The sequence below is a fragment of the Gilbertella persicaria genome (assembly GCF_025201335.1).
Source record: "Gilbertella persicaria strain CBS 190.32 chromosome Unknown B0P05scaffold_12, whole genome shotgun sequence".
Classification (NCBI taxonomy): domain Eukaryota; kingdom Fungi; phylum Mucoromycota; class Mucoromycetes; order Mucorales; family Choanephoraceae; genus Gilbertella; species Gilbertella persicaria.
The window spans coordinates 190,042-208,884 of NW_026251973.1; the positions used below are offsets into that span (position 1 = coordinate 190,042).

The following is an 18,843-nucleotide window of genomic DNA, read 5'->3' on the forward strand; positions in this document are numbered from 1 at the left end:
GCATAAATTTCACCCCCAGCCAACATTTTGTTTTTGCTGTAACCATGTGGAAACGATTAGGACAACTTGGAGTGTCTGTTGCTAGACCGGCATGTAGACAACAAAAGACAATGGCTCGATTTATGTCGACAGAATCAACTGTAAAAGAAATCTACACGCCCAAAAAACGTAAATTTGGGTTTGGCACTGCTTTGTTATGCACGATTCCCTTTGTTACTTTTGGACTAGGCACTTGGCAAGTCCAAAGACTTCGATGGAAAGTCAATTATATTCGTACATTAGAAGACCGCCTTTACCGTGAACCTATTCCTTTACCTAAGCGCATAAAGTAAGTATGGCTATGTATTCTTCATTAAACTCATATCGTTAGCCCTGACATGTTGGAAGAGTACGAATATCGCAAAGTCTATGTTAAGGGACACTATCGACATGATCAAGAAATTTTGCTCGGTCCTAGAACAAGAGGAGATGGCAATGTAGGCTATTTTGTCATTACGCCTTTTGAAAGAGATAATGGTACCACTATTTTAGTCAAACGAGGATGGATTTCACCCGAGAAAAAAGACAAGCGTACAAGACCTGATAGTTTGGTGACAGATGAAGTGGTTGTCATTGGCCTTATCCGTGTCAATGAACAGGCAAGTTGTTTGTTGTGGATCACAGCATGACTGATAATTTAAACAGACAAATACATTTACACCCGAGAATGATATCGAAAACAATCAATGGTATTGGGCAGATGTTGATACCATTGCTCGATTGACTAATGCTCAACCTATCATGATTGAGAAAGTATCAGACATGTCTCCTTCAAAAGAATACACATTGATTGAAAAAGGTATTCCTGTTGGTAGATCACCTACTGTAGAAGTACGCAATCATCATTTGAACTATTTAATTACATGGTATTCCCTTTCATTGGCAACTACTGTCATGCTCTGGAGACTATTAAGAAGACCTCCTGTTCGACCCATGAAAGTCAAGAGAATATAAAGCATGTTTATTCATAAAAAAGGGAAGGGTATAATGCAAATATCAAATAAAATCTATAGGATGTCTTTTAAGTCTAATTCTACTGCTCTTTTATCAAGCACACTTTTTAGTTCATGAACAATTGTTTGAGAATCCAATCGAGCTGCTTTTTCTTCATTCTAATTCAATGTGTAAGTGATCTAAGGGTTATGTTTATCTACTTACTTCTTTGATTCGTTTTTGCTTCATTTCCTCAATACGCTGTTGTCTTGTCTTTGTAGATCGTTCTTTGTTGTTCTTTTCTACACCAGCAATGGCTTCAAAAACAGACGCCTTGGAAGCTGCAGGCAAATTCAAAATGTCAGCCACATCTTCAGAATCCAATAAAACGCCTTTTCCTTCACTTTCTTCAATAGGTGTTTCTGGTTCTTCTGGCTCTTCTTCTTGTTGTTGTTGTTGTTGTTGTTGCAACATCGGTGGATTTAGATAAGCTTCTAACATATCTTTACCATGTTGCCATTCCAAAGCCATGTCTTCAAATCCTTTTTGAACCGAAGTGTATTCATTCACCAGTTTTTGTTTTAACTCCTCTTCAGATGCTAATAGAGTGTTACATGAAAACACATGAAAAAAGTAACATACCTGAATTTAGTTGCCGTACATCTTCACTGCATAAATAGATTTTAGCTTCCATTGTTCGTAATTGTTGCTCAAGAGAAGAGAGTCGATGTACAAATTTCTTGAGTCTACTATCTTCTATTTTACTCGATAGACTGCCCTTGTCAAAATTATTCAAAGGTTTATCTAATACGACATGAGTACCACACACACACACACACATAAAAATACATGTACTTACAGAATTCAGCATCTAATGCTTCTGTAAGATCCTTGCCAAATTTCTCTGTCTCATCCACTAATTTGCTCAGGACATCATTGATATTCTTCCATGCCTGTCTGTAGTCATACCGTATCGAATCATGATCTTCTGTCATGACATCTAAAGCTAATAACTGGACCATACACTCCCTACGTTTCGCATGCATAATCTGAGCCAACTTCTTGAGCTGGTCCAGACTAAGATCGTCCTCCTCTACAGCAGAAAGAGATGCAATTGAATGCACATTGTACATATCGTACAAGGTTGCCAGGTTCTTTTTATTCACGACGCCTACCAAGTCCACAATCCCTTCTTCGTACACAATAAAGGCTCTTCGAAGCAAGGAGGCCAACATGTGACGCAACTGAGTGCATTTGCGTTGCTTGCTGTGTTGCTCAATACGTGAAATAGGCGGTAAAGGTGTTGAAAGACGAAAACCTCGAGAGACGAGTTCAATTTCTTGAATCGTGATCAAGACACGATGGATCTTTGTGTCAAACGTATCACTGTGGTCTGTAAATGCCTGAAGTTTGGATAGGGCAATTTGATATAATTGACGAATACTCGTTCTTCTCTATATATCCTTGTTAGCATGATCCGTATATAAAGTCCTATATATATATATATATATATATATATACCTTATGCCTGACAAAGAAAAACAAAGATGCTGAAGTAGAGAAGAATAACGAGATGGCAGGCAATTTAGACTGTATCAGGTATTTTTCGGCTCCGAAGAGAACAGCGAGCGTGGCAACCAGGTTAGTGACACCCAACTTTGTTGTCCGAGTTGACTGAAATGGTAATTCATTCATATGTTTCTTTTGTTTATGAACAGACAGGACTTCGCTCAAAAGAGGTGAAGTAACAATTAGATATTTAAATTTCTCTTCGAATGCAGATTCTTCTGCTCTTGATAATGAGATGGAAAAAGTGTCCTAGAAAAACATAAATATATATATTAAGCTCAAGAAGTCTATGTGCAGCTTTGTTTACGTGAAACATAGAATTTCTCCAAATCCTAGAAATATCCAACCGCTTTGATGTAGATTTTAAAGAGTTTGTATTATGAAGTGAAAGAGAAGGTGTTGCTATTTTGACAGTCGCTTCCGCCTTGTCAATAGCTTAAGAAAGGAAGAGAGGAGAGTATAAGTATATAGAGGAAAAAAACACAAGGCTTACATTCTAAATATTCTGCTAGAGGAGAATCTTCATAAACAACAAATTCAGTCATGATTGTTTAAAATAAAAAAGAATAAAAGAGAAAGAGAAAGAGAAAGAGAAAGAGAAAGAGAAAGAGGAGAAAAGAAGAAAAAATTATATTTATATAGGCAGTACATTGGCCGTGTTCCACGCGTCAGGTGAGTCTCAAAATTACAAAGACAAGGAGAGTTGTACAATAACGCATGATTTTGTTGATTTTTTTTTACACATATTTACAAAGTTTGCTAGATGTCAAATATCGACTGATAAATCGTTGCTATTCTTCTTTTGACTGCATAGGTGGTAAATCAATTAATTCCATCTTGAATACTTGTTGTGTATTTGGTATAGATGGTAACTCAATTTTATCCAATGGTGCACAGTAAAAAGGTAATTCGTTTAGTTGAGCATTAGGTGTTTTTTCCACAGAAGGTGATGTGCGCTCCAGTCGCTTCTTGATTTCTTGTTCAATAAATTTTTGCTTTTCTTCAGAATCTTTGGTACCGAATTTTTGACGTGCAATGCGATAGACTCGGCAACGAAGGTCATTTCGTTTGTTCTTTTCTTTATTTTCTGCTCGCCATTTTCGCATTCTATTAAAAGAAAAAAATTCTTTTTATCAGTCCTCTGTTGATAGACACATCACTTGCCTTTCTGTGGTTTCTGTTCTAGATGAAATCTTTCTTGCATGTCCTTTCCATCTTTTTTGGTCTCGGCTCCTTTCATAAGGGATATTGTGTATATTTGGGTTTTCCATATGTCGTTTTCTAAAAGGGAAAAATAATTTAGTTATGATTTCATTGAATTTGATACATACAAATTAGACCGAGTGGCAAATGCTAAAAAAGAATCAGGGTCAATAAAAAACAATGCAAGACTATTTTGACAGCTCACTTACTTTTTGTACATTGAGGACAAACAAATTGATGCATGTCCTCTTCTTCTGTTGCACCTTCTGTCATTTGAATGAAGAAGAAAGAAAGAGTGAAAAAAAGAAAAAAAAGAAAAGAAAAGAATCAGATACATTGGCTTATAAAGAAAAAAAAGCTGTGTGCGGCGTACGAACAAGACAGTAAAAAGCTACCAATCAATTTTAGGTTATTGTCAGGTTCAAATAAATCACGTTACTGGTATGGTTTATGGATAGGTTTCTTTGTGATTACCATGGTCCATATCAATGTCTTCAAACACCGATGACTATGATGTATACGTGTCAAAGCATATCTCCATGTTCTAAAAAGTTAAGACACCGAAGCCGGTATAATGGGGATAGGCTCTGTTTGCGCTTAAACTATTAAAGCATGAAAAATTCCAGAAACCAACAGAAAAGTAGCACAGCCAAAGGGGAAAAAGAATACCCTGATGATCCCTTTTAATTTTGTGTTTGACTATTTCTCCTCTTTTTATTTACACTATAGAAACTAGGTACACAAACCATAATGAAACGAACAATTATATCTCTGGCTAAAACCTTACAATCTTTTTTAATACTTGAGCTGTATTAAAGTCATTTTTATTGAAATCTTTTATTGAACAAGTACAAGACTTTTATTTTCTGTATGCTAGCAAAAATCAAATGACAGAAGGAACACAAAAATGAAGCACAGTCTTGGAGAAGCAAGTAGAAAAGGCTTTTGAAATGAGACAGAAGCACTAAGTGTCGAATTTTTCTTCCTAACAAATCATTTTCTGAATCAATCTAAAACTCATGAGCTATCTTTCAAAAGCATAGAAGTAATTAGGGTAAAAACTAGTTCAACTCATATTTAAATTGTTTTTATTGATAATATTTATAAATAGTCCTTTTGAGCGCACGACCTAATTTGGCCTTTAATCGCTCGGGCTCGGTCATTTCATAAGAAGGACTAATTAAACTAAAAAAAACCTTTAGAGGTGCAAGGGCAAAAAAGGCTTTTGGAAGGAGAGTGTTGAGATAATGTTTTTTGTGGGCATGGATTTGTAACCATAGGAGGAAGGACGACAATTGATTGGTTGAAGTAAGGACCAGCAGGTCAGTGTTGGCATGCTGCATAGTGTCAACTTGTGATAGAAGTGCGTGGATCGAGGTCTATTTGACACTCCAGTAAAGTATTGAGCGGTCGTTCTTAGAAGGTGCTGTAGGCAAGCGGTTTAAAAGGTGAGAAAAAGGATCGGGAACAGTTGTAGGTTGGTTTAGCATTACATGCATACTGAGGCTTTTGATAGCATGGGAATGTGAAAGATGTTGACCACAAGAACACGGCTTAGGAGAGCCTCCAGGTAGCCACCCAAGACGCCATCGTATAAGACGACTCAGTTCAATGTTGGTTATGGGCAACCATAGGATAGGATCAAGGGAAAGGAATGGGCGACAGAGGGAGAGTATTTTTGTTTTTGATAAGGTAAGCATTTTGGTGAAATTTGCTTCCAAGTACTGATGTTGATACTTTTGGAAATCTTTTCGAGGCATTGGTGTGAGGGGTTAAGGGAGAGATTTGCAGAAAGGAGTGGACGAGGGTTTGTGCCAGTGCGAAGCGGTAAGGTCTTGCAGTCGAGGCAGTAATTGAGTAAGAAGAGTGTCTTATTGCAGAGAGAGAACACGCAGTACAAATTTTACTTGAAGGATTTCACTTTGTTCACGCATTGTGGGCAGATTCAATAGATGCTTCATTACCTTTGTTGATGCAGTTTTAGATCCGCCGAAAATGGTCCTCAGGCAGTAATCTCGGGCTTGCTCCAATACTGTAGTCTGGGTGTTTGTCAAAAGCATAATTGCCAGTTCATATTCCATTTGTGGGCGAACCGTTTGCCGATAGAGCCGACAGGAGAGCTGATTAAAGAAGCCACGGTTGTTAGCACCAATTGAAGCAAGCATAGCCATTGTGGCACGAACTTTAGCAGCACCTGCTTTCACCAAGCCTTTAGAGCTAAAGAGGCTTTTTGCCTTGAAAGGAACTCCGAGGTAAGAGAAGATAGCCTGTCGTGGAATTACAGTACCAGAAAGAGCACAGTCAGTGGTGTCCTTCTCAGGTGCAAGAATTGCACATTTCGTAGGATTCCATCGATGCCCTAGTGTCAGGCTATGTTCAACACATTGGTCGAGAAGAGGTTGAAGAGTTTCCTTGGTGGCAATCAGTACAACATCATCTGCGTAGAGCAAGCAATTGATAGATGTAATGAGCTCGTTGGCGAACATATCTTCATTGAGAGGTATAGTACGTAACAATCAAGGAAGGCTATCGATATAGTGCGAGTACAGGCACGGTGAAAGGATAGAACCTTGTAGTACCCCAGTGCGTGGTGTGAAGCTATACGACTTAGTGTTGGAAAGAAGAACTTCAATTGAGATATCATTGAACATGTTCTGTAACAAAGCTAATAGTGCAGGAGACACTGTAGGCTGTAATCGGCACCAAATGACATTGTGATCTACTGTATCATAGGCTGATTTTATATCCAAGAAGGCAAGTGCTGGCGTGATCCTGTGTTACAGATTTCAACGAGACAAAGAGCTTGATCTAGTGCACTTCTGAATTCTCTAAATCTACCTTGAGCAATGTCTAAGCGAGGCGCTTGGTCTTGAAGTGGTTCTTTGAGGCATGTCTTAAATATTTTTCTAAAGACGGAGGTAAGACTGATAGGGCGGTAGTTAGCTGGACCAGTCATATCGCCTTTCTTTTGAATTGGAAACACTTGTGCCACTCGCCAACAATGTGGTGTGTATGACCATCGCCAACATAAACCAAAAATGTATAAAAGCAAAGGAGCAAGGGCTGTCCGAATTGGTTACAGTGTTTCCACCCGAATATGATCCACACCTGGTGCTTTTCTCGAAAGTAGCTTCTGTATTGCTGAAGTAACATCATCCAAGTCTAAAGGAAGCATCTCATCATGTGGCGCTGGTGAAATAGTAACAACGAAGGGACTCGATTCAGCTGGTAATAAAGAGCCATTAAATATAGTCTCCAAATGTGATGCCATGGTATTCGAAGCCACTTGGGCGCCTTATGGTGAGGTGAACGTAGGAGCAATCTTTCTATTCCTTTTGATGCTGCTGATATGTCGAATGGTGTTGCTATAGTCATCAGATGCTAGTTTTTGGCAATATTGCCTCCAAACAAAACGTCGCCGTTGTTTGATGAGTCGTCGCATTGCTGCTTTTGCCTGTTGGTGCTCTATCCAAAAGGAAAGTTTGTTAAGACCATCTGCTCTACGCCATTTTTTGTAGCACTGTTTTCTGTACTCTAATGCTGTCTGCATTTCCTTTGTCCAAAAAATGTGCTTATAATCGTTCCAGTGTTCTTTACGTCCACATGAAGAGTCCAATGCGCCATATATAGCAGTGCATAATGTACTGGAAAAATCTTCAATGAAGTTTGCTGCGTCTGTTCTCTGCTGAGGTTGTATAGTTGCATTCATTATTTGTGAGAGAATCGTTGAGTTGCTTTGGAATTGATCTATATACCTATTTCGTACTTTTTCGTCTACCAGTTTTCCCAGTCGCTATATGATTCTAGGATTTTCTGAAGGTGGTGGCGGTGCCGAATTAGTTAGAAAATCGAGATGCATCAATTTGTGGTCTGAGTCTAGAGACATATCTTCACAAATAGTAAGCTTTGGGTTGAGTAGTTCATTAGTACTAAGGAAATAGTCAACGATACTGCTACCGCTTTGTCGAAGACAGGTTGGGTTTCCCAGTTGTAACCAGCTGTTCCACACGATAAGGTTGTTGCCTTGGATCCATTCCTTAACGATCAGTCTATGAGGTTTATTGATTTTGTCGCCTGTAAATGATCCCATTCGTGCGTTGAAATCTCCACAAATTATTGTCTGTGTTGTATTTCTCCATGAAAGAGATAATGAATCAAGTATTGCCTGCACCTTTTCTCTTGATTCATGTGGAGGTATGTACAGACAATGGACTAAAATATCTGCAATCACAAAAGATAGTTTGTATTGAGAAGTGGATGATGGTTCATATTGTATGTGATGTATTGTATAAAGACAGGAAGGGGGCACTAAAAGGCTGATGCCTTGCTGGCCTGTATAAGAAGGAGCGAGTCGTTGGGTGCCATAAGTGTGATATTATTTCCATATTGTTGGGTATTTTAAAGGGGGGAGTAGCCATGTTTCTGTAACTAATAAAAGAGTGGATGAGTGATTAATTTCTAGTAAAAGAGTAATTGCTTGTCTTGGGAGTCCTGTAGCGTTAAATAATGACATTCGGATACTCGTCATTATTGGTCATCCGAGAAAGAGGAGTGCGCCAGTGATGGACCATCCGTAAGCATATCATCATCTCTGCCGAAAAGATCAGCGGCGTGCTTGGATGTGCTACGAGAAGAGCGAAGGGTCTCTTCCAAAAGGGTACTGTCAATCCATCCTTGTCGATGGAGGTATCGGGCAACAGCAAACTTGACAGGCTCACGAATGAAATCCAGAGCTCGAACCATTCTCTCGCAGTGGTAATTGTGAGCCATAGCTGCACGTTGTGTAGGAGTATCGTTGGCATACTTTGGATCGCGGTGAATGTTTGGGCTGCATGGATTAAAGTCATTCTTAAGGTTGATCTTGAACTTTGCGAGGTGAAGGCGCAATTCCTCTGCATAGTCGTTATGGATCAGTACTGCGAGAACATGTTTGTCTGGGTAATGTATGTCAAGTATTCTACTGTTATTGATATCAAGTTCTCAGACACGATCTGTGCGCTGGTTTGCGTCAGAGGTACGTCGTCATGACTAGTATCCATCCGCTGGGAACCACTTAGCTGATATGCTCTTGCTGCGGTAGTTAGTAGAGCTTGCATTTGGTGAAGCTCAAACTCGTTTTCACACTCCATACAATAAAAGACATGTGGTTTAGGATGAGCGTCTGAATTACCTCGTCTACGAAATCAACCTTTCGTGTTGCAGTGGGGACAGATTGAACGCTTTCGACCGAGATCGTACTCGCGTTCAACAGCATCAGTTTCATATACACTGAGAGCCGATACTGGCCCAGTATTGTTGTCTGGCCCAGTGTTAGGCATACTCAGTTGGTTTGACGTTGCTTTATAAAATTTTATGTTGGTTGAAGGTTATAGAAGACGTTTGAGGGATTGATGAAGAGGCTTTCTATATATGGTAAGTTATAGGAAGCAGAATACCTGGAGAAAGCTTTAGTTCAACTCATGGTACTTGTTGCTGCTAACAGAATTATAATAAAATAATTTACATATGAGAATTCACCATAGAATGCACCTATCCTTATCATTGATAAAAACAGGTTTTTTCTTTATTTATTTACTTTTGCTTTCTGTTTTCTATAATAAATTCTACTTTGAGACAAATAGCATATAAGATATAGCCTTTAAGGCATAAAAAAATGATACAATACTCAATATTCAGAAGTCCAATTTGGTTACACATTTACTCGCTTCAATCAAACCCATTTACCAAACAGTCAAATCTGAGAAAAGGTGAGCAAATAAATCTGGTATGATGATATGACAGTGCCACATTGCGCTAACTGTTTGGTCTACGACGAAAATGTTGAGTTTGACAAACGATCGGAATACATCACCAATTTTTATCATCAATACGAATTCAATAGTGTTTAATGGAGTACGACCCAGACCTTGGAAGAGAATGGACCTTTTCTGACTTGTATTGTTTGGAAAAAAAGGCATTAGAAAAGCATCATTGAATAGGGTCGTATTGTTCCAAAATGTCGGTAAATATTAAAGAGTTTGTAATAGATAAAAAAAAGGTTTATTTAAATAATTAATTCTCATGTCTTTTCCGTCTGTAGGCACTAGCATCACTACTACTACCTGACTCAATGGAACTATAATCTTGAACTTTACTGAGGTGGGCTCAACTACTATCCCAGCTACAAAACGAGACATTGTCACACTGATAGCTTATTTGGATGAGATAATCACTTTTCTCCATGAAATGTGAAGAAAAATATGACCAATACAAGTTTTATCTCATACCTTCTGTGCATAGGCAGTCAGATAGAAAAACCTTGAAGAGAAAAAGAAAGTCATCTCTTGGAGCCCTGTCATCTTTGACCAAAAGAAAACCATTAATGTAGCCAACTTTTGCTTGAAATTGTCATTTCTTTTTTTTTTACGTCGATTTCTAATTATGTGGAATATTTTTTTTTTTTTTTTTTTTTTTGAGAAAAGTGATAATTTTATCCGAACATGCTCAAAAAATATGTGAAAAATGTGCACAGCTATACATGTTTGTGCAATTTTTCCTTTTTCTTTCTGTTTTTTTTTTGAAACTTTGACATCATGGGAATACCAAGCAACACACTGACTGAGCAACATAAACAAATACTTGAAGAATTCAAGGCAATCATTTACCCTTTAATTACTGATCTAGACATGATTGATGACAATGTAAAGTAGACTGCGTAGTTTCTTTTCTTTTTCTTTTTTATTCATCATGACCTATAGATGCTTGTCCAATATTTGCAAGCCAATGTTTGGAATAAAGTAACGCTTTAATTGTATAAATAGTTTTTTATTCTTTTCAAAAATATAGGAAGACGCCAAAAAGCAGTTGATAGGAACAATCGAATGGCGTAAAAAGAACGCGATAGACAAGATACCCACTGCTACGAAACAAAATAAATTGCCTCTTCTTATTGCTTGTAGAGGCTATAAATACATTCAAGATAATAATGTCAGTGTTCAACCTGGGCTATCAGATAGTGCAATTCGTATTGCCAATTGCGTAGGCGGAGAATGTTTTCACAAGTTTGACAAGGAGGGGCATCCTATTTTGATTGACCGTACTGTAAGTAAACCTATTGACTATTCCAAGTCTCATTTTTCTTTATAGGGCTATCATAACACAAAGGAAATGGGAAACAATATCACAACTTTGGAAATGACAAATTTTCAGATTTCAGCTAATGAATTTTTAAACCGAGTGATTATGCCTGAAGGGTCTGAACGTGCAGGAAAGCCTATTCATAGTGAGACTATTATTTTTGACTGTACCAATATGAGCTTATGGCGTAATGTATTTTAGTCATTAGAGAATAGCCTTTTGTTCATATCATTTTTCTTTATCATAGAATTTCATATGAGTGCATTTACACATTTGAAAGCAATTGCAGAAATTGTTCAGAATTATTATCCAGAGACATTACATCGGCTGTTTATTGTGAATGCACCTTCAGCTTTTGTAGTCATGTTTAAAGTGATCAAGCCATGGCTTAATGCAAGGGTAAGTCAAATGTATACAGCATAAAAAAATTAAGATATGATATTGTAGACTTTAGAAAAGATCCACGTTCTTGGTAACAATTATCAGTCCATACTATTGAAATACATTGAACCAGAAAACTTGCCTGACTTCTTAGGAGGCACCTGTCAATGCCAACATATGCCAGGTGGTTGTGTGCCTATGATCTCAAAAGACAAGTTGGTACCAACAGAACAAAATGAACATGTTCCAACTGTATATAACTCGACAATCATGAAAGCTGCTTTTTCTGATCCATCGCTTTGCTCTATTTGACCAAAATCGAAATAGATACCTTTTTTGTTCTTGTTTTAGAGGAGAGTGATAGCTTTGCAATAGAAATAGGGTGAGTTCCATTCTATTTTCTCTTGAAACTGCAACTCAATGTGTGGAATATGATACTTTATAACTTGATATTTAGTCAATATTGACTATTGTAGTCACTTCTAATAAACAATTAGTCTATAGTAGCGATACCTGTGCATCTCATCGTGAATACTACAATTAGTGAGAGAAGAAATTAGACAATCTTTTATCATTACCAAATCCCTTCAGTATGGATTACATTTTACACGAGAAAGAAAAGTATGTTCATAAATCAGCTCAAAGGGCTCCCTATGACATGAATGTTTGAAAAGAACGGTTGGAATGCCTTAAATTCCAAGGATGCTTATGCTAACAAATTTGCTGATTTGATCCCGTCTTTTTATCGTAAATCATTGATGATCTGATAAGAGAAAAAACAGCTGGCTTTTGGTGCTTTTGATCTGCTGTCTGGAAATCAAGATGAGAACAAGAAAGAGCTTTGGATTAGTTCATGAATTCAATAAGTGCTTTATTTGAAGGATTTGACTTGCACTGTTTCTGTCAGAATGATATATATTGCGTATGTGTTTGACAAGTGATTTTTGATATGTAAGAAAGGGAGACAATCTTCCCGAACCGATCATTTTGATCCGATCCATATGTGATTAACTCTCTTACTGCGCACAAATTCGTGGGCAAACAATTAATGACTCCAGTCACTCGATTCCCACGAAGCCACTAAAAAAGATGTGCTGTCTATCGTTCACTGTTTGCTATTTCTCGGTAAAATTGAAATGTCCGGGAGATAATCTAATTAAGGCAATGGCACCGTGTCAATCAATTTATTCAGCAATCTTCGACTGTTTGGGACTCCGGTGTTCATTATGGCAGTGATGTTTTGTTTTGTTTTTTCAGTATCCAAAAAACATCAATCACATTCATAACAAAATTAGACATAAAGTAAAAGCCGAAAAAGAGAAAGACAAAAGAAAAAAAATACTAGTATTGTACATAAATAGTGTGTGCTTATCTTCGTGTAAGGGTAAAAACAAAATGATCTAAATAAAGGTAAATATGCTGTTTTTCTATTTTGTCAAATACTAGTGTACCCTCAAATGCGGAAAATGATTAGTAAACTTTTTTTTTCAGTTATAAAAAGTTTTCTGATTTTTCATCTCTTTCTCTTTCTTGTCTTATTCTACAACTATGTCAGCAGCTGAACCAACAACACAACATACTTCTACTCCTAACCAGGATATTGAGGCTAAATATCATGCCCCCGCTTATCCTCCAGTACCCATTTATGCTGCTCCAACCATTGCTAATCCTGGTCCTTTGGGTCTTAGTTCTTTTGCCTTAACCACCTTTGTTCTATCCCTTCACAATGCAGGTGCTGGTGTTCCTGCTAGTGGTCCAAATGAAGTTGTAGTTGGTCTTGCTTTGTTTTATGGTGGTGTTGTTCAGGTAATTTGACAATTCCTCTCTTTATATTTAATGTTGCTCATTATTTTTCTTTAAAGATCTTGGCTGGTATGTGGGAGTTCAGAACTGGTAATACATTTGGTGCCACTGCTTTCTCTAGTTATGGTGGTTTTTGGTTATCTTTTGCTTGTATTCTTATTCCTGGATTTAACATTACTGCCGCTTATACTGATTCCGCCGTCTTGGAAAAATCATTGGGCATTTATTTGATGTCTTGGGCATTATTCACTGGTCTTTTACTGATTGCTTCTCATCGTTCTAGTGTTGGACTAATGAGTTTGTTTTTCTTCTTGTTTATCACATTTACTCTCTTGGCTGCTGCTAAATTCAATGACAGCCTCACAACTCAAGTTGCAGGCGGTGCTTTCGGTGTGATCACTGCTTTAATTGCTTGGTACAACGCTCTTTCTGGTCTTTTGACAAAAGATTCTTCTTATTTCCTTTTACCTACCGGTCGTCTCAACTAATAACTTTTGTAAATGTCTGTATTCCCTAGTTTTTTTTTTTAAAATTATTTCTTAATCACTATAAACCTCTTTTTTTTTTAATATAAATTTGTATGTTTAGAAAAAAAAAAGGGAAAATTTTTTACCTTGCGTGGGAATTGGCGTAGTAAATAGAATCAAAAAAAGATAAATTGTATAAAAAAAAATTGATTATAGTTTGACAGCTTCAAAAAAATGCGGGGCGGAAGCATTTCCTTTTTATTTTTTAGCTATTAAAACATCATGTACCAAATGATATTACCAAAAAAAAGAGAATCTAAAATATCGGGTTTTCAAGAAAAAAAAAAGAACATTGCACGAAGAATCTGCGGTACATCAAAATAAAAGTAGACTGTGAATCGCTAGAATAAAAACGATCATAATCTAAACAACCTATCAGGCTTAGATCAAAGTCTATACAAGATGATTTTTTGTTTATTACTCTCGTACTACCCCTTTTATTGCGTATTCTCTTTCTTCAATGTTTTTCAATCAATTCCAACTAACCATTTTAATGTGAAGATAGACTTATTTTTGATTTCAAAAAAAAAGTAGCATCTACTTTACCCCAGGTTTTCATCTGGTATGAGAAACCTTGATTAAACTTTTAACCTAAATTTTGTGTTTATTCTGATTCGTCATCAAAAAAGTTCTCTATAATAAATTCAACAAACTCCTGATCCCAAGTCTCATTATCTTCGGCTAAACTTCTAAACAAAGAGCCATGACCACCACGCTTTATCCAGACACGAATAATCTTGAGTGCGTCCTCTTTCTTACCAGCAACTTCTACCCATTCCTCTAGTGCCCATTCACTCATGGCCCAACCAAGATACCCGCTTGTCAAGACTTCTTTATCTACTTCAACTGCATGCTTGAAATAAAATACAGCATTCTTGAGTAGTTGGTGTCTATTTCTTTCAGCAACAGGCAGCTCTAAGCGTGCACGAATCAAACTTAAATCACCCATTTTGTTGAGAATTCTCAAGTTCTTGGGCTCTAATGTCAATGCACTTTGGAACGACTTAGTAGCAGAGGCATATAATTGCCATACTTCTTTTCCGTCTTTTTCAGGCACAAGTGGTAAATTCTTTTTGTTGGCTACTTCTTCAATAGCTTGTCCATACGATGTCAACACATCACCACGATCACACATGGCTTCTACATGACGAGAATCATATTGTTCAACGATTTCATCGAGTCGTTCAATAGCCTTTTCAAATAAACTGCTGTCGACTGTACTCGAAGCAACAAATGAACGATCTGCCATAGCTGCATAAGTGGCTGCTTCTTTCAGGTTGATTTGAATGCGCGCTAATTTTTTTTCTTCATCATCTGTGGAAGTAATTTTGGCTAGCCATTTTTCAGCTAGACCAAGCTTAGCTTTGGCTTTACTGAACAAGTCCATGGATGCAGGGAATGAAGCGAGCATAGAAGCCATGGTTGTCATTGTTTCTGCTGTAGACAACAATGTCTCTATCAATGAATAGGGAGTTGTTGCTTCCACTTTGGTTACCGTAGTAAATTCTTGTTTATCGTTATCTGGTTTACTCTCTTCTTCCTCTGCTTCTTCTTGTTGCGGTGCCGACATATCTTGTTGTGGTGCCGACATATCTTGTTGTGAATCAGGTTCATTTAGATCCAAATATTCTTTTTCTTGCAAATCATAAACGCTATCAAACAATGAAATAGCTTCTTGCAATGCCATGGCAGAAGCAGCATAAGAGTTGTCAACTTCAGTTGTATCTTGAAGAATCTCGGAACGCTGATGAAGTGCTTGTGCCAAGTTGAATTGTGCATCTGTCTTATTGGCTTCTAAATCTAATGCTTTTCTGAATTTTTCGATTGATTGATCTAGTTTCTCGAGCTTTTCTTCGGGTGTAGCATGAGAAGGCAAAAAATTGACAAGCAAGAATAAAACACGACCCCTAAATTATGTCAAAGCATATTCTCCAAATAGACAATTGCTCTCTCTCTCTCTTACCAATTGTATACACAATCCGCATCTTGGTTATTCACTTCAAAAGCTTTTCCATACATATCAGCAGCTCTTTCATAATTACGTTGAGAGCGGTCACCACTATGGTATCTTTCACCTTGTTCTTCAAACTGAAGAGCCTCTTTTGAATAGGTTTAAGTTTCTTCTTTATAAGTTTGATTTTTTATAGAATTTTACCTTCCATAAACTCGTCAAAAGTTTCGGGCTCCTTCTTTTTCTTTGCAGGTGCCTTTGGTTTTTGTGGTTTTCTTGGAGTAAATTTGCCCATATCGTAAAAAGAAAAAGTCTTTTTTTCTTTGTTTTGCATTTTTTTCTGCCAAAAGCAGTCCCTTGAATGCTTAAATATCACTTGATTGGCTACACTTTTTCATGCTACACGCTTACAGTTGCACACAGGGTAGGCTGTTGTATTTTTTTCATGCACAATAACCCTCTGTCATTATTAATGTCAACTCAACTAGATTCGCAAATACCGAATGACACAATATCATATAAGACTTCCGATTTAATACCCTCTTCTTTTTACGTGCGATTTTTCGCTCAAGATAATTATTCAGAGAACCAAAGTCGCTTGAGACTTGCATACACACGTATTAATACGGTAAAAAAGCACCTGTTTGTATCAAAAATACTCAGCAATTGTAAAGAATTACCTTTGTTTGGGAGAAAATCTCATTTTATTACAGTGATTTACTTTAACGTATTCAAATAAAAAAAAGAAAGGCATGTTTGTATGTTTATGTATAGACTTGTACATAATTTTGGGCCACGTATCCTTTTTCATTTGTCAGGCAGTTCATTCTTGAATCAAACTTAATTGCGTAATACCAGCCATCATTTCTTACTTCTGTTACTGCTAACCATGTACCTCTTGAATATTGAAGTTCTTCCGGCTTTCCGCTATACCAATCACCAAGTGCCATTGCTAAAGGTTTCATGTTAATTATCGCTTGTTTATTGGTTTTTCGCTTACCCCAAAATAAGGTGGGCTGAGTACCTTGAGGTATGTCTGCTGGTGGTTGATACATGTTATTTTCCACGACTTGGTAGGTATAATTAGCAGGATGAGCTGCGGAAGGTATATTAGCATAATGTTGCTGTTGTGAATACGATGAGTAATGTGGCTGTTGAGACAATGTGTAGGCTTCATGCCCTGTCATTATATACATGTCTTGCAAATGTGCGCTATCTTCATGAGAGTGATAATTGTCACCCGTATCAGTGAGCATAATTGGTTTGTATGAATGCTTTTGCGATGAAGGTGCTGTTATTGAAGACCGGCGATGTGATGTTCTACTACTGGTAAGATTATTTTTATCGTCTGACATGCTCTCTCTTGAGGAATTCTCTTTGTTTTTAGGCTCGTTGTTGCTTTTGTTCTGCTCTCCAAACAATCCCAATTCTTCCAGCAAGCTTTGATATGAAATATTACTAACTGCTTCTAAATCAGCAGATCTCTGTCGTCTTCTTGAAGTGAAATGACTGCCCGAGATACCTGATCTACTTTTAAAGTGTCGTGTATGCGTTGATGTGTCCGTATTTGTCTGATCGTCTTCTAGATTTAAGTGGCCCAAGTCGAACATGTTATTACCGATAGCAAACACAACTTTAGCGCGTGGATCAATAGTAACATTTTCCTCTTCTTCAGCTTTTTTAATTTCATTTTCATCACTATCAGATGTGTCTGAAGCAGATGACATATCAGGAACAACAATTACTGGAGGAGCTACAGGGATAGAATGGGTTTCTTGGTTTTTGATCGAGTTTCTTTTGCTTTTTGAAGCAGACGTAGAGATAGAAGGCAATGGTTTGATGACATTACGAATAATTGATTTCCTTCTTTCTTTTTGGCTTCTACTTGGTTCTGGAGCTTCTGCAGGCAATTCTTTGGGTGTAACTATTGATTTACCTCGGTTCAAGAAATTTGATACAATGTTATCTTTTGTAGACTGCAGTTCAGTTGGGTTTCGTACTGTTAATTCGGGTTTCACTTGATCAACAAGAGAGTCTGATACGGTAGCCAACTCCAAAGGAGCAGAAAAATTAGCAACTTTATGTTTTTGAAAAGTCTTTTGAGGATCGTCAGAATAAGGCACAAAAATCTCAGGTTCAGGAATCAATGGGCCAGTTCCCTTTTCACTAATAAATGTCTGAATGTCCTTTACTGGATCATATTGATCTAAAGTCTTCCAAAAACGTTCATATGACTACATATGAAAAAAATAAGCATATTTCATTAAGCAATTTCTGTTACCTCTTGATCTTGACTCGTAGCCGTTGAAAGAACATTGATATACATGGAAAAACTATGATGAAGAAATTCCAGTCTCTTTTTTTCCATGCCTTGATATGTCTATAAAGTTGTCAGTCAATACTCTCGTTTTAATCGCGCTTACATCACAGCTAAGCTTCCATGCTTTGTTCCAATTATCGGTCGCTTCTGCAACCTTGACACATGCATTTTTATACTCTTGTTCTAGAATAGATAGAAGGCAAGTTTAGGCACTTTTTCTCTCTACTACAACGAATAATGTACCTTGAATTTCGATTTCATGTTCTGTTCTTTCCATGCGCTGTCTGATTTTTTCAGCGTCTCGAGTCGAAGTAGCATTTTCGAGTTGAGACTCGAGCGTCCTTAATTTAGCACAGTCTACTTCATATTTCTCTTTCACCTTGGCTAAATAAGTCTCACTTGATTGTTTGTATCTGTGCGCTTTTTCCACATTGGTATGCGTTAGCTTTCTTTTGTCTTTTTGTTCAAGTATAAAGTTATCAAGGTCAATTTCTAGTCGGGTCTTTAACTTTTGTGCCAAATTGAGATGTGCCTGTGCAGTCCATTCCATTTCCTTATGAGCTGAAGATAATAGTGCATGAAGAGTTCTAATTATCGATGAGTACATGAATCTATATGTTGTATTTTGAGTCTACCCTGTTTCTTCGCGACCCATCCCTGCTTTAGCATGTTTCATTAATTTTTTACCGAATTCTTCATGAAGGGAAGCTCTACAAATTGATAAGAAAACAGCGTTATTACTATTATTCCGTACCTGACACTATAAAATGACTTAATTTCATCAAATGTTTTTTTCGTACTATTCATTTTAGCTGTAAGAACATAAAAGCCATCATCTTTTAAGCCCTAAAATGAATACTGTTGGATTAAATTCACTTAAATAAAGATCTCCTTACCCAAAAGTGATTGGAAAACGCTATTTCGGTCATTTTTTTTTGCAAGAGAAAGGGAAAAAAGGGAAAAAAAGGAAAAAGATTGTTTTTAACAAATAATCTACATTT

The 18,843-nt window shown here is 37.1% G+C and overlaps 9 protein-coding genes across 9 annotated transcripts; 3 read left to right on the forward strand and 6 right to left on the reverse strand.

The window, feature by feature from the left end:
• Nucleotides 1-41: 41 nt before the first annotated feature.
• Nucleotides 42-1,052, forward strand: B0P05DRAFT_534862 (SURF1 family-domain-containing protein; the record flags this gene model as incomplete). The annotated part of the gene is made up of 3 exons (XM_051577370.1): nucleotides 42-328; nucleotides 371-638; nucleotides 685-1,052. 3 exons carry the CDS (start codon nucleotides 45-47, stop codon nucleotides 991-993), a joined length of 861 nt encoding a protein of 286 aa, XP_051436537.1. The 3' UTR covers nucleotides 994-1,052.
• B0P05DRAFT_603002 (Mysoin-binding motif of peroxisomes-domain-containing protein) lies at nucleotides 1,047-3,134 on the reverse strand (the record flags this gene model as incomplete). Its single annotated transcript, XM_051583283.1, has 7 exons — nucleotides 3,035-3,134; nucleotides 2,849-2,976; nucleotides 2,494-2,790; nucleotides 1,832-2,426; nucleotides 1,615-1,776; nucleotides 1,198-1,571; nucleotides 1,047-1,151 (listed from the first exon to the last, which is right to left on the reverse strand). The coding sequence occupies exons 1-7, from the start codon at nucleotides 3,084-3,086 to the stop codon at nucleotides 1,047-1,049; spliced, it is 1,713 nt and encodes a 570-aa protein (XP_051436538.1). The 5' UTR covers nucleotides 3,087-3,134.
• Nucleotides 3,100-4,028, reverse strand: B0P05DRAFT_534869 (uncharacterized protein). Its single transcript, XM_051577371.1, has 3 exons — nucleotides 3,873-4,028; nucleotides 3,706-3,822; nucleotides 3,100-3,648 (listed from the first exon to the last, which is right to left on the reverse strand). The coding sequence occupies exons 2-3, from the start codon at nucleotides 3,810-3,812 to the stop codon at nucleotides 3,333-3,335; spliced, it is 423 nt and encodes a 140-aa protein (XP_051436539.1). The 5' UTR covers nucleotides 3,813-3,822; nucleotides 3,873-4,028; the 3' UTR covers nucleotides 3,100-3,332.
• A 1,523-nt stretch (nucleotides 4,029-5,551) lies between these two features.
• Nucleotides 5,552-6,231, reverse strand: B0P05DRAFT_534872 (uncharacterized protein; the record flags this gene model as incomplete). The annotated part of the gene is made up of 3 exons (XM_051577372.1): nucleotides 6,089-6,231; nucleotides 5,607-5,996; nucleotides 5,552-5,581 (listed from the first exon to the last, which is right to left on the reverse strand). A coding segment is annotated over exon 2 (178 nt), but the record flags the coding sequence as incomplete, so codon positions are not given.
• A 1,306-nt stretch (nucleotides 6,232-7,537) lies between these two features.
• B0P05DRAFT_578368 (endonuclease-reverse transcriptase-domain-containing protein) lies at nucleotides 7,538-9,062 on the reverse strand (the record flags this gene model as incomplete). Its single annotated transcript, XM_051581849.1, has 4 exons — nucleotides 7,538-8,076; nucleotides 8,313-8,678; nucleotides 8,706-8,723; nucleotides 8,933-9,062. The coding sequence occupies 4 exons, from the start codon at nucleotides 9,060-9,062 to the stop codon at nucleotides 7,538-7,540; spliced, it is 1,053 nt and encodes a 350-aa protein (XP_051436541.1).
• Nucleotides 9,063-10,187: 1,125 nt separating this feature from the next.
• B0P05DRAFT_33451 (CRAL-TRIO domain-containing protein) lies at nucleotides 10,188-11,753 on the forward strand. Its single transcript, XM_051573563.1, has 6 exons — nucleotides 10,188-10,424; nucleotides 10,482-10,520; nucleotides 10,570-10,824; nucleotides 10,870-11,047; nucleotides 11,108-11,259; nucleotides 11,308-11,753. Exons 1-6 carry the CDS (start codon nucleotides 10,317-10,319, stop codon nucleotides 11,551-11,553), a joined length of 978 nt encoding a protein of 325 aa, XP_051436542.1. The 5' UTR covers nucleotides 10,188-10,316; the 3' UTR covers nucleotides 11,554-11,753.
• A 689-nt stretch (nucleotides 11,754-12,442) lies between these two features.
• On the forward strand, nucleotides 12,443-13,852 carry B0P05DRAFT_33481 (GPR1/FUN34/yaaH family-domain-containing protein). Its single transcript, XM_051573565.1, has 3 exons — nucleotides 12,443-12,651; nucleotides 12,733-13,047; nucleotides 13,104-13,852. Exons 2-3 carry the CDS (start codon nucleotides 12,790-12,792, stop codon nucleotides 13,530-13,532), a joined length of 687 nt encoding a protein of 228 aa, XP_051436543.1. The 5' UTR covers nucleotides 12,443-12,651; nucleotides 12,733-12,789; the 3' UTR covers nucleotides 13,533-13,852.
• A 197-nt stretch (nucleotides 13,853-14,049) lies between these two features.
• On the reverse strand, nucleotides 14,050-15,842 carry B0P05DRAFT_603005 (uncharacterized protein). Its single transcript, XM_051583284.1, has 3 exons — nucleotides 15,727-15,842; nucleotides 15,535-15,670; nucleotides 14,050-15,478 (listed from the first exon to the last, which is right to left on the reverse strand). The coding sequence occupies exons 1-3, from the start codon at nucleotides 15,815-15,817 to the stop codon at nucleotides 14,176-14,178; spliced, it is 1,530 nt and encodes a 509-aa protein (XP_051436544.1). The 5' UTR covers nucleotides 15,818-15,842; the 3' UTR covers nucleotides 14,050-14,175.
• Nucleotides 15,843-16,204: 362 nt separating this feature from the next.
• B0P05DRAFT_534890 (uncharacterized protein) lies at nucleotides 16,205-18,819 on the reverse strand. The gene is made up of 8 exons (XM_051577373.1): nucleotides 18,739-18,819; nucleotides 18,597-18,688; nucleotides 18,478-18,552; nucleotides 18,086-18,429; nucleotides 17,946-18,025; nucleotides 17,804-17,902; nucleotides 16,523-17,756; nucleotides 16,205-16,474 (listed from the first exon to the last, which is right to left on the reverse strand). The coding sequence occupies exons 1-8, from the start codon at nucleotides 18,769-18,771 to the stop codon at nucleotides 16,287-16,289; spliced, it is 2,145 nt and encodes a 714-aa protein (XP_051436545.1). The 5' UTR covers nucleotides 18,772-18,819; the 3' UTR covers nucleotides 16,205-16,286.
• Between the last annotated feature and the right edge of the window lie 24 nt (nucleotides 18,820-18,843).

What these genes read in the sequence shown, in the direction of transcription:
- B0P05DRAFT_603005 (XM_051583284.1), bottom strand. Translation starts at nt 15,817, where the DNA reads ATGGGCAAATTTACTCCAAGAAAACCACAAAAACCAAAGGCACCTGCA. An exon ending in TTTTGACGAGTTTATGGAAG is followed by an intron (nt 15,671 to 15,726) that starts GTAAAATTCTAT and finishes CCTATTCAAAAG; the next exon opens with AGGCTCTTCAGTTTGAAGAA. An exon ending in GCGGATTGTGTATACAATTG is followed by an intron (nt 15,479 to 15,534) that starts GTAAGAGAGAGA and finishes GACATAATTTAG; the next exon opens with GGGTCGTGTTTTATTCTTGC.
- B0P05DRAFT_33451 (XM_051573563.1), top strand. Translation starts at nt 10,317, where the DNA reads ATGGGAATACCAAGCAACACACTGACTGAGCAACATAAACAAATACTT. An exon ending in TAGACATGATTGATGACAAT is followed by an intron (nt 10,425 to 10,481) that starts GTAAAGTAGACT and finishes CATGACCTATAG; the next exon opens with ATGCTTGTCCAATATTTGCA. An exon ending in AGCCATGGCTTAATGCAAGG is followed by an intron (nt 11,260 to 11,307) that starts GTAAGTCAAATG and finishes ATGATATTGTAG; the next exon opens with ACTTTAGAAAAGATCCACGT.
- B0P05DRAFT_534890 (XM_051577373.1), bottom strand. Translation starts at nt 18,771, where the DNA reads ATGACCGAAATAGCGTTTTCCAATCACTTTTGG. An exon ending in ATGGGTCGCGAAGAAACAGG is followed by an intron (nt 18,430 to 18,477) that starts GTAGACTCAAAA and finishes ATCGATAATTAG; the next exon opens with AACTCTTCATGCACTATTAT. An exon ending in ACATGAAATCGAAATTCAAG is followed by an intron (nt 18,026 to 18,085) that starts GTACATTATTCG and finishes TATCTATTCTAG; the next exon opens with AACAAGAGTATAAAAATGCA.
- B0P05DRAFT_33481 (XM_051573565.1), top strand. Translation starts at nt 12,790, where the DNA reads ATGTCAGCAGCTGAACCAACAACACAACATACTTCTACTCCTAACCAG. An exon ending in TTTATGGTGGTGTTGTTCAG is followed by an intron (nt 13,048 to 13,103) that starts GTAATTTGACAA and finishes TTTTCTTTAAAG; the next exon opens with ATCTTGGCTGGTATGTGGGA.
- B0P05DRAFT_534869 (XM_051577371.1), bottom strand. Translation starts at nt 3,812, where the DNA reads ATGGAAAACCCAAATATACACAATATCCCTTATGAAAGGAGCCGAGAC. An exon ending in AGAACAGAAACCACAGAAAG is followed by an intron (nt 3,649 to 3,705) that starts GCAAGTGATGTG and finishes TTCTTTTAATAG; the next exon opens with AATGCGAAAATGGCGAGCAG.